We start from the raw sequence: 12,632 nt of genomic DNA on the forward strand, positions 1-12,632 counted from the left end.
GAGATGGTATAAAGGAAGTAATAATCATACGTGCCCAACATCAGGACTTTAACCTTCAGCAATAATGAGTTATGTCAGCTCACCGCATCTCATAAGACTCTATCTTAAAAAACAGATTAGGCAAACAGATTAGACAAACATCTGCTAATAATATCGCCAGCACAATTCATCCTTCCTGGGGCTGACAAGAGCAGACCACAACTCTTGAGGTCATTTCCAGCAGCGCTTTGTTCATGCTGCAACAAAGCATCGCATGGCCCGTTTTGAACCCACTGAGCGAAATTTTAACAAAACATTACACTGAAATCACGCTTAATTAAAACAGAAATACTTGCAGACTTAGCGTTGTCACAATTAAATGCTACATGCGTGTTCTTACCATTGTTTCCCATTCCTCCTTGCTGAAAGGCTGAGCCTACAATGTCTTATGCCTAAATAATTTCACTTTTTAAGTGGGAATTCAGTTTTCAAGACCTCACATTTTTAAAGAAAACCCTCCAAAAGGGCATTAAACATGAAATGCTGGTTGTACACACTGGCTTCTTGAGTATGCTAGTACACATCTCCAGCTCTACTCCTATTGCTCCAACCTAGCTCAAATAGAAAGCTCAAAGTGACAGACTGGTAAGGATCCAGACCTCTTTGAAAAGAAACGGAGTGGAATACTAGTAGTCTTCCAGGAAACTTCAGAGGTGAAGTGAAGTTCAGAAGTTACACAACCATTAACCTCACCGGTGATGCTTCTTAGCCCATCATTTGCACCAGCCTACGATAACCGTAGGTTTGGTAGACGTTCATATCCTATTAGCTCTAAGAGGCTCCTAAGGGGAGGAAAAAAAAAAAAGGTAATCTAAAGATAACAAAATATAGCTGCACTCTAATCAGCCAGACAGTATTTTAAAGGACTTCCTCACTTAAATATCCTAGTTCTCTTACTTAGTCATAAACATATTCCTCTGGCTTACTCAAAGGAAATGCTACTTGGTCCCATTGGAAACTACAGGTATGCTTAGGACCTTTTTTTTACATGTTATTCAATCACATCTCTCTGTGACTCGCTCTAAAATGCCTACAGCATTTTGGTCAGGAAATGAAGAATAGATGGAGAAGCTTCAAGGTTGAAAAAAAAAAATACTGAAATGCCAGTATCACACTTCATTTTATAAACTTGTGTCTACATCATGCATCACCTGTGCTGGAGACCACATAGAAGAGGAATACAGGCAATGTATCACCTTGACTGCTTTGTCTGTTCCTTTTTCCAGGAGACCATCAACTCTTCTTCAAAGAAGAGAGACTCTTCCTTCATTTCCACAAGATAATGTGCTAAACTGGGTTGATTTTCAAGAAGACTTGTAAATACGGAAAATTCACCATCACCATGTAAAACTCAAATCAAATGGTACAAATGGAAAACATCCTGACCCAGCTGCTATGTGGAAAATTAATTTGTCATAAAAACAAAGTTTTCATCAAGTATTATATTCACACTTGGGGGTGGGACTGTCAACGTACGTTCATTTTCGTTTCCTTACTAATAACACCTCACTAAGCATTCAAATTCCTGGTCATTAACACAGTATCTTAATGGTTTTTCCTTCCCAAAGATGCACACACCTAATGCTCATACCCACACAGAGCTTCACTGCTGCCTGAGGAGGGACAAAGCCAAGAGGCTGGGCGCTCTCTGTGTTCTCCTTATGCATGTATGAAGCAGAGCGAGGCACGAAAGGCTGAACAAGTCAGTAAGACAGCCAAAAAGGTGAACAACGAGAACTGGCCATCACATGTGTGAAGAGCAAAGATGGCATCTTCCGTAAGGACAATGCAAACCAGAGTCCTGAAACAGACCTTTCAGGAAATCCTTGGAAGCCAAAAGCAGCTGACTTGCCACCAAAGCACACGCTTTCCTCTGCAATCCCAAATTTTCTCCAGAGACTTCCACCAGAATACCATTTTACTGGCGCTTGCTAGGAAACCATACGAGCCCACATTGAGAAATTCAGGACCGCGTCCTCAGGAAAAAAACCTCCCTTTTGTTCTGACAGCCATAATGACCGCTCCTGCAACATCTCCAGCGAGATCAGATGCAACAAAGTACCCCGGAGTTCATCTTGCGACTGATGTAATGCGGGCAGGGAACAATACCATGGGAATGAAGAAGCCGAGGATCTTTGTCTCTTCCTAGGCAAGTCCTAGGAGTCGGCGGGCGGCACGGCGTTGCATCCCGGATAAAACACCGCAGTGCCCGCTCGCTATTTCAGGTAAACCACTGCAGCTCTGGGCAAGGCCACAGGCAGCCCGGAGATGAAAAGCTGGAGAGCGGCACAGGCTCTGAAACGACGGAGGGACCGCGGAGGAGCCCCGTGCTCGCCTTACAGAGGCAGCAGCCAGGCAGCAGCGCCTCATTTCCCCGAGAACACCCCTGTGGGGACCGCAATGCCCCTATCAACCTCCCCTTACCCCCCAGGAGGGCTCTCTCCTACCTGCGAGAGCTGCCGGGGGTTGGGGCAGCCGAAGAGCGCGGAGCTGGAGCTGAAGCTGATGGCCCCTCTGCGGCTGAGGACGTGCTGCGGCACCGGCCTGTCGAGGGGCAGCACGGGCAGCTGGCAGCATACTTCCATCGAAGAAGCCTCCGGGCGCCGGCCCCGGCCCCCCCACCTCCCTCCTCCTCCCCACCACAGCACCTGCCCCGCCGGGGCTCAGCCCCCAACCCCGGGGGCCTCCTCAGCGCCCCCCCTCCTCCTCCTCCTCCTCCTCCAGCGGCGCCGGGCCCCGGGAGAAGGGGACAGAGGGAGAGGGGAGGGAGGGGAGGGGGGGGAAATAGGGAGGGGGGGGGGGGGGGGCGCGAGGCCCGTCGCTGGGCCTGGGAGGCTCGGTCAGCCCCGCCGGCCGCCGCCGCGCATGGGAGCGGGGCCGGGGCCCTATTGTCCGGCAGCGGGAGGCGGGGAGGGGACGGAGGGAGAGAGGAGGAGGAGGAGGAGGAGGAGGAGGATGAAGGGAGGAGGAGGAGGAGGGGGGGGGGGAGCCCTCGCCCCGCCCGCCGCCCGCCGCCGCCGCCGCCGCTCGGCGCAGCCCCGTGAGGAGGCACGAGCCCGGCGGGCCGTGCGTGGGTCGCGCGCCTGGCGACACGCAGCGCGTCATCACGTACCCACCCTCAACCACCCCCCCCCCTCCGCGCACCGCACGGAGGCAGCGGGAGGGCTCGGCGCCGCCGGCGGGGCCCCGCGCGCATGCGCGCTGCCCGTTCGCGCCTTCGGCAGGGCGGCTGATGGAGGAGAAAAGGGGGGGGGGGGTAAAGAAGGGGGGGGGGGGGGGAATGGAGGGCTCCGCCCCGGCACGTGCCGCGCGCCGCGAGGCCCTGAGGGATGGGGCCTGGGCGGCCCCTGCCCCAAATGTGGCTCTGTGGGAAGTGAAAAAAAGCGTTAAATCGCCATAAACGTTAAACCCCGGCAAACGTCAAACCCCCGCAAACGTTAAATCCCCGTAAACGTTCAATCACCACAAGAAGCCACCACATGGAGGTGGCCGTGCCGGCAGCCCGATCCCCACGCCCTCAAGGCGGTGCCCCCTTACAGAGGGGTACGGGGTGATTCTTTCCCCTGCAACGCGCAGAAGTCAAACTGACATAATTTTTAACGTGAAACGCCGCATTTTGTGGGAAATCTCACCGTCCCAGCAGCGGTCGGGTTTTTGAGGAAGAAGTGGAATAATTCATGAGGTCATCTGGCCCCGTAGCTACTCACGCCACATTCAATAGGACAGAACTATACTTCGTTGTTGTTTTTTTTTTTATTTATATAGGAATAATTCTCCCTTTGTTTCTCCCTGCAGCTGCTTTTTTTTTTTCTTCATCCTTTCATCTCTTTATTTCTCCATCATAAAATAAAATAAAAAAAAAAAAGCCCTATATATAGCATGATAGGCAAGGGAACGCTGCTGTTCTTTGAAGCGCATGTACCCACTTAAAAATCAAATTTTGCAAAATGATTCATATGACTTAATTTTGCATAATACATCGCTCTTCTAAGTGCTTGCTTACTGGCAGAAAGGTTTAGATTTCACATGATAATGGTTATTTATAGGCAGTGACATGGCTCTGCTCGGAGGAGCCCGGTTAGGAAGAATGGTCGCTTTGTTTGGAGGGTTTTCGTCTGTTTGAACTCATTGGAGGAGCAAGAAGTTTTGTAGGTGTGGGCTGGTGGCTATTTCACCCCGAGCTACCAAGTTAACAAACGCACCTCCTTCTTCTGCAGAACTGCAGTACCACGTTGTGTCCTGGATATACACAGGCATGCGGGCACGTGGGAGACAACACTCTCAGATGAGGCCAACTGCCTCACCTTAAAAGCTTTTTCCAGATGTTTTTATCCCGTTTCCTCAAATAAATATACAGCAAGCATTTTCAGCATATAACGTTATAACGTATGCAGCAGTTCACAATTTATAATAAGCCTGTAATTCCCAGTAAAATAATGTGCTCAGCTTTTTTATTATTATTATTTAGTTCAGGTATGTCAAGTTTTCTTCCGCATTCTTAGACATTTCACTCATATTTGGCCTACTTGCATTAAATCATGCCTGCATCTGAATCCATGGCAGAACTCCACCACTTTCACTGGAGTCAGGATTCTCCCACCCCCTCCCCCAATTCATTTTTCAAAATTCCTTCTGGTTCTCCTACACACTTATAACAATTTTGCTTTCTATACTTGGGTAACTTGAATTTTTACTCTAGCCCATCTAAAATTCATTTATCAGCAATATGCTGTGTAGACGAATAAAAGCATATTCCTACTTTCACTGAATATACAGAGCGTATACTTCAATCCTACAAGGTTAAGCTATAAGTGAGGATTGTTGATAATGTATTTTTTTAATGCTTCCTATCAACTCTATATTCTTTCCATCAGACTAGTTGAAACTGGTTCTTTAAGGTTGTATTTGCGCTGAGTCTGAGCCAGTATATCCTTAAATAACATAATCAGCATTTTCTTTTCTTCTCCCTCACTAACAATCCAATTATCTTTGATCTCTAATTAACATTATATAAACACCTTTAAGGAATCTGAAATGCATTCTTATGAAGTAAGCGTAGAATTTCCAGACAGTGAATGATTCCATAAGTGTTTTGTTTTCAGGACACAAATTGCTATTTTTCATAAATACAAAAGTTACTAATATTACTTTGCGCTGTGGTTTCCTGTGCGAGTTTACTGAGAAGAATCCCGCCCCTGGACGATAGACAGTCTTTTATTTATGGCATAAATTACACATTTTCAGCCTAAAAAGAATGCACAAACTGTGTTTTATATCCTGCCTATTCTGCTTACTGCCTTGTCTTGCAAGTTAAGAGCGTGTAGCACAGCAAGGAGGGTTTTATTTATTTTTTTCCTTATACAGGTATAGCAACAACAAAATGTTTTTGTTTGAATTAAATTGCTTTCCCTGTGAACCACAGAGTTCTTGGAGCACCACCACAGTGCTGCACTTCTGAAAAGCATCATATGATGTTATCAGGTGCCATAGTTTATCTACGTAAGCCCTGTGTGTTGTGGCTTCTTTATCACAGCCTTCAGTACAGACTACATATCTGAATGTATTCAAATTTAGGGAGTGTTAATAAAGTTTCAATGAGTCTTTTCACTTTTGCAGTTAATGTCTTGTATCATGCTCGCGGGTGCTGTCTAGCAGGGAGGAAGCATTACTGGCAGACAGTTTTGTCAGAAAGCAGGGCACTCTTACAAAGCTAGGGAAATGGAAGATCACAAAAAGGTAATTAGTTCAGTTTCACAGTTCCTAGGAGAAGAGGCTCGGATAGCACAGGTACTTCAGCAAGACATCCTGCTGGACCAGCCGCGCTGCACAGAGCATCGCTTCGGGGCACAGCCAGCTCACGCTGGCAGAACTGAACAGTCTGCACAGAACAGGAGGCTTCAGTCGTGTTCTCGTACGAAACAGAAAACAGGGATCCTCAAAGGCATAGCACGGTTGTACTTTGAAAACACCTGAGGAGCACAAAAAATACTTACTTGTACAGATACATGATTGAGACATGCAAAAGGTTGTTGCTTTTCTTCTTACCCAAGGAAGTTACATGGTTTATTTCTGTAGAAAGGAAGAAATGTCTTTTAAAGTTGTGTTCTCAGTGGCTGCATTGTTACGCTTTGGTTTTGGCTTGTGCCATTTCTCTGACACATGCTCAGATACATCCTTTGTTTCTACCCAGTTATTGTCTGAGTGAATGCTGCGCATTTCCATGGGACTTCCAAACATGTGGCAGCCCAGCTGGAGGACACCCCTGTCCCTGCTTGGTGCATCCCTTTCTTCATCTCCTGTCATCTTGCTCCTGCTTTGCCCTGGGCACATTTGAATGTTGTGGTGATGCCATGTCCATGGCTCCTGTTCAGTTTGCTGTCCTCTGCAGTCCCTAGATCTTCTTCTGCAGAGCTGACAGCCATCCTGTTAGTCTGGTGGATCTTCCTGACTGTGGTAATTTGCACTGGCCTTTACTGGACAAACCACTCTGGGGGCTGGTCAAGATCATTTTGAATGCTAGTCCTGTCCTTCCTAGATCTCTCTCACCTGCAAATTTAGTGAACATACTCTCAAAGACAGTCAGGTCAACAGTGAAATTCCTGTGAATGATTAAATCCAGTATCTGGAAGAGACCTCCTGAGGAATGCTGTTTAATCTAATCTGTCAACCACTGCTAACGACTCTGAGGGTGTTTTCCAATCACTTCTGCATCCACGTTATAGCAGCTTTGTGTATGGTGTGGCCAAGGTTTATCTTTCCTGACTTTAGACACTTAACCCAGAGAGTAATTGCCTAAGGCTACTTTCCGAGTCAATAATTAAGAGAAAGACAGCAGGCCATTCAGGTTGTGTTCGAAGGAGCCTTTCCTTTCCCTGGAAGGAACACAGTGCTGCCTTTCTCCTCACTGAGACACTTTGCTTTGCTTCCACAGAGTTAACCAGATGAACTGGGGTACACGGCTTTGTCCGTGACGGTAGGTAGGCAGTGTGGAAGGGCAGTGTCGGTGAAGATACGCTCTGTCAGGTGTGCCATGCTACCATTAGCTGCGGGTTTTGCCGCTCTGCTGGAGAGGCAAAGTCCTTTTGACATTGCCTTGGCACTCCGTTTGTTTGCTTTTGCCCCTGCTTCCAGTATTTTGAATATTATTTTGAAAAGTATTTAGAATCTTTTCAACATTTTTAACAACCTCAGTTCAGTTTCACTGAGCTGAACTTGCCTACTGGCCACATACCACTTCTGCGCTAACAGCAGCAAGCTGCAGCAGAAATTGAAAAAGACTGATCCCAGAGGACTTCCATTTTTCCTTTGCTTAGAGCCTCGAGAATCACACCCTATGGTTAGTTTAAGAGTGGAGTTTTAATGACAAGTTATAGCCTCCAGAAACAGGGGCTGACTGCTGAAACGGGGTAAGAAAAGTCAGTTATGAACACAGCTGCGGACTGTCAAAAATTTAATATAGTTTCAAAGACATATTTTTGTAACTCCAGTGCCGATATTGTTGGCAATAACAGTGTGAGAAAGTGATTCTTTCCTACAGTTACTACTTCTTAAATACATTTCTAGAAAACTTGCTAGAGTACACACAGCTTAAATGGTCTCGGCCACCGAAGTTATGTTTTTCTCAGTAATTATGCCTGTCTGGACAAAAAACTTCATATAACAATCATGTTAAAATGACTACGAGCGTTGGTGTCAACAGAAGCCTGTGGAGAAAGCTTCTCTTTGTGTCATTTGTACATGCGTAACAGCTGATGTGAGGTACATTTTTAATATCAGAGTGGGAGGATATGAGAAGCCCAGGTGCAGTTTCAGAGGTGCAGCTTGCAAGTTTACCGGTGTGATTACAAGCTAAAAATTCATCACTTTTGGTGTTGGTAATGGAAGGGGTTTTGGACCCCTATCAGTGGACAGAATGAATGCATTGCACGTTTGACAAACCAAACAACTGAGGCATTTCTGAGGACCCTCTGTTTGCTTCCGCGATAAGCATGAATGCATCAATTGCCCATTTTGTCTGCAGAAAATTTAGTGGTTTGTTTGTGTTTTGTTTTGTAACCTTTTGTTTGTTTGTTTTTGCATTATGCTGTTCCAAGAACTCATTAAAAGTGCATGTCCTTTCTCAATTTCTATACATGAAGGTGGAATTAGTCTTTTCAGCAGTCTCAGCAAAGGATTTTTTAAAGACATTTTGACTTGTAAAAAAAAAAAAAAAAAGTCAAGCAGTCCCCTAGGGACTGCTTAGGGGACAGTCCCTCATAGGGGACAGTCCCCCATAACTAGGCACTGCTTGTTAATTTTGGATTTGGAAGTTGCATTTAGGTTCAAAAGATTCCTGGTTTTCCATCTCGTTCTTCATTAGCCTATTGGCAGTTAGTAAAGACATCTTGTAATATTAAAACTGATAATATCAAATACTGCTAGAAGTGAAATAATGAGCTGAAGTTCCTACATACCAGCCTTACCAAAACACCAGTCTTATTAATCTGCATTAATAAGATTAATCTGCATTAATGCTGCATTGTCAAAAACTAAAGGCATGCAGTTTGTTGTCATTTGAAGCTCAAATGTGAGCCATTGCTTAGTAACACCAGATTTTTTCAAGGAAGAGTTTAACTCATTTTATTTCTGATTATATTAAAGATGAGTGCACTCCCTTGTTGCAGAAGCTGATTTGTATGAGAATTTAGAATAGTTAGAATAGCTTTCTTATAGGCATTTCTTAAATGCCAAAAAACAGGCATTTAATCATTTTATGCTTCCTTTTCAGCTCATTGGCGGTACTATTTTCTATCAAAACACACAGAAACAGAAGGTAAACCTAGTCACATGAATAGAAATGAGAGGATTAAATATTTTCAATAACTCATGTTTTTCTACCATGTAGCATCCTGACATTTATTTCCCTGTGAAGGAAAGGATGTGTCAGGGTTAGCATTAGCATGACTTCTCCCTGAAAGTCTGGAAAAACATGTGTCATTCTGCCCGTCCCCCCATTAACCACCTGAACAAATGCCGCGAGCAGATTTCATTAATTTCACGAGACTACCTCGGGTTTTATTTAGTTTTATTCTTTGCTAGACCTTTTGTGCTTAACAATAGCAAAAAAAGTGTCTGGAATCCTGTCTGATTTACAACTCACTAAATACTGATGTGCTTAATCCAATTAAAACTGGAAGGAATGTTGCCAATATGTCAACAAAAGTGCAACAAAGAGAGGGGAGTGTTAGTTTACAGAAATTCCTGAATTCCTTTGTCTTGACCAAATGAAAGAAATTTGTTCTTGTAAGACAAGTGCATACTAAAAGGATTAACTCTTGATAAACTGACTTTTATGTTCAGACAAAGATGCCCTGAGTTCTAGGCGAACATTTTTCAATCAATTTCTTGAAAGCAGCTTTGCATTTAATTAGCGTGCCTTGTTTAAAAGCTGGGTGAGGGGGTCAGAGTGCTAAGCCACAGGGGCCAGGCCTCACATTAGTGTGGAGTGCATTGGAAGCGTGATTTTAAGATACATCAGTGCTGAGGTACATGCTGCTGTGCAGAGGGGTTGTGCCGCTCCATCCCATTCCTCCTGGCTGCTTGCTCCTGCTGCTGATGCTCATCTCTGCGGTGAGCCCAAAGTGTTTGGGGCGTTACACTGGTAGAAAGTGGGCCATCCCAAAAAAAAAATAAGTAGATAAACAAAGAGTGGGACCAGACAAGAGCACAGCTGGTAAAATGAAAGTAGGGATGGAGTGCAACTTTGGGAGTGAGCCCACAATTCCACAACCACATTGTCTGTATCATAAAAACCCACATAGGTGGTGTAAGCCAGGATTCTGTAAGGGATTTCTGGGCTAATGTATAATTCAAAAAGTAGTTCACTTTAGAAAACCTAGCTTTAAAACCTCACATAGTTAGAGGTACTCTTTGGACTGCGTATATGACACGTATGATACAAGGCAGGCCTAGCAGAATTTGCAGTGAAAATATGGGTTAACTGGAATAAAGTACTAGTGGTACAAAGTGTATACTTGATGTTATGCATGTTCTTACATGCTTTGCTGAGTTGGAGTTATGGAGAACACCCTCTAGTCATGTGTCAGAACATCATTTGAATCTACATAAATCAATACCACGTCAGCGTTTTTCTAGGTTAAATTACATGACTAGAAGTCTGTAGACTACTCTTTTCAAGTATAGGCCTAACCAAATAAGCAACTTTTATAATATTTAATCTCACCTCAGACTCTGAATATTTAATATAATTTTTTATTAAGCATTTTTCAGACTAAAACATATAAACAGAGTAATTATACTCGTACTCAAATTGTTCAAAATGTGGCAAACGAGCATGTTTTATAGAATAACTAAAATGGGGGAGACTGTGACATCTGCTCAAATGTATGAGTAAAACCTAAGGAGGTTTTACTTATATGGTGAATTGTGATAATAATAATAATAATAATAATAATAATAGTAATAATAATAATAATAATAATAATAGTAGTAGTAGTAGTAGTAGTAGAAATCAGTAGGGAAAAAAAAAATCCTAAAATGCCTGTAATTTTTCTAAAAGGACAAAAATAGCATAATATCCCTAAAGAACGATCCTGATACTTTATTGAAAAGCACAAAAATTCAAGAATCAAAAGGTCCAAATAGCTTAATTTGGTGAAATATTTATTCCATTGCAGCTGACCTTGAACAGGATGATCTGTTGGCAAACTATATGTCATTGTGTCTGTAGCCAAGATAATCAATTCCTAGATAATGGGAGAATTGTATTTCATTTGTTGGAAGTCATAAGTAACACGAATACATTGCAAGTCAATATAATTTGCATTACAAGTGAAAGCTTTATTGCAAGATATGGGAAAAAATGCACAGCCTGGAGTCATGCTCCTGAACATGACAGCTGTATGAATGCAAATACTTGCTTTGTCATTCAGTTTTCAGATATATTTTTATTTTCTTGTCACTTCATCATGTCTATATGCATGAATGTCCATCTGCAGAAATATTTCATGAAGTAGATCATTCTGAAAACAAGTTGGAAAAAAAGAAAGAATGTTTTTTGTGCAAACTTATTTAATGGGAATAAACATTGCTTTATATACAATTGTAACATTAATTAAAAATCTTAATTTAATCTAAATCTTACCTTTAAACACTCTGCTAATAGAAAAAGGAAGAATTGTTGAAATCTGTTATTTGCACGTTGTATATTTGGAATTGTGACATCCACGTTTTGTGATGCAAGATGACAAAGTCAGGTGCCTTGCACCAGCAGAGGAGGTTGCAATATGAACAAGCATTAACAGCATATACTGAACATTAAGACTATTAACAACAGTCCTATAATACATAATACATAACATGGATTCTGTCCGGCTCAGATACAACGTGCGTCCTGCAGCAAAGGACGTTTCCCAGTTCTGTGCCAGAGACTGTGCACGCGCTGGGAGCCAGAGGGTGCTGGTGGCTAACGTCGACTTGCTGTAAGGAGAAGGCTTCTGCTTAGCTACCCAGGAAGGCTTGCTATTTTAGAATAAGCATGTAACAGTGCAAAATTGGAGAGAGAGCTGTCATTCTCAGTACAGAGATCATCTCATTTTCATCTGAGAGGTTTTTACAAAGCTTCATACCTGAGCTGGCTCACCTTGGCTGGAGACCGGTGCTATGTGAAGGGCAGCAGGGCCGCACTAGTTCCCAAAGACGCTTTCCAAAGTAGCTTACCTGCTCAAGTGCCACACATCACCTTTGGGAATTCCCACTATTTGTGAAGTGTTTTGAAATAATGGTTTGAAATAGCATGCAAAAGTTTGCAGAGCTGTTTTATTATTTTTTTTTCCTAATGAAAGAAAAAAAAAAATAAAGTACCTCGCCTCCCTTAGAGTGAATCATCCTCCCCCACTTCTGAAAAAAAAAAATGTAGAATTTGTGAGTAAAACCCATTAGGCTCCCCAGTCACGTATAGTAATTTATAGAAAAATATATATATAAATAAGAGCTGCAAATGGTTGGGTGCTTATTTTCTGTCTATCTCATTTGGAGGCTATGCCACTGATTTACACAGGGCTGGGTTCTCACCAAAATATGCAAAAAGGATTCTTTTGAATCAAAGGTAAATGAAAAATAAAATAAGAATAAAATAAATATATATATATATATTCTGAAACAAAGTTATTTTGTAGGTGTCATATCAGCCATAAAGGTCTTTGTTGAATTCTGTATGATTCTTCCATGAAGTCCATGGGACTTTTTGATATAATAAACTCCTTTGCCTGAACTAAGAAATATGTGTTATGCTAAGGGCTGTGAATATTTACCGCCAAAGTTTGCTTTCTGGTAACGCATAGTTCTTCATTTATTGATAGCCATTATCAATGAGACCAGAAGCCTGAATTCTCTATTGCTATCAACGGCAAGTCATGAAGTTGAACAGAGTGGGATGTTCTTGAGCAAGGGAAGAAATGCCGGCACTCTGTACCTGTGCAAAGGTGCCGACCTCATTACGGGTAAGTCATCAGACTAGGAAAAAAAGCAGCAATGGAGCAGCAGCCCTGGCTCTGGAGCTGGCTTCGTGTTGCTCGGAGAGACGGCATGGCCTG

At 43.2% G+C, this 12,632-nt stretch overlaps 1 protein-coding gene across 3 annotated transcripts in view; it reads right to left on the reverse strand.

Annotated features, from left to right (window-relative positions):
• PDE7A (phosphodiesterase 7A) overlaps positions 1-2,723 on the reverse strand; it is a 73,271-nt gene extending 70,548 nt beyond the window's left edge. For all 3 annotated transcript variants that reach the window (XM_084282948.1, XM_084282949.1, XM_084282947.1), the window contains exon 1: positions 2,487-2,723. In XM_084282948.1, the coding sequence (XP_084139074.1) occupies positions 2,487-2,624 (138 nt within the window). In that variant the 5' untranslated portion in view covers positions 2,625-2,723. The remainder of the gene's footprint in view (positions 1-2,486) is intronic.
• Positions 2,724-12,632: the final 9,909 nt, after the last annotated feature.

The sequence above is a fragment of the Netta rufina genome, assembly GCF_964035555.1.
Source record: "Netta rufina genome assembly, chromosome: 2".
NCBI classification, from domain to species: Eukaryota; Metazoa; Chordata; class Aves; order Anseriformes; family Anatidae; genus Netta; species Netta rufina.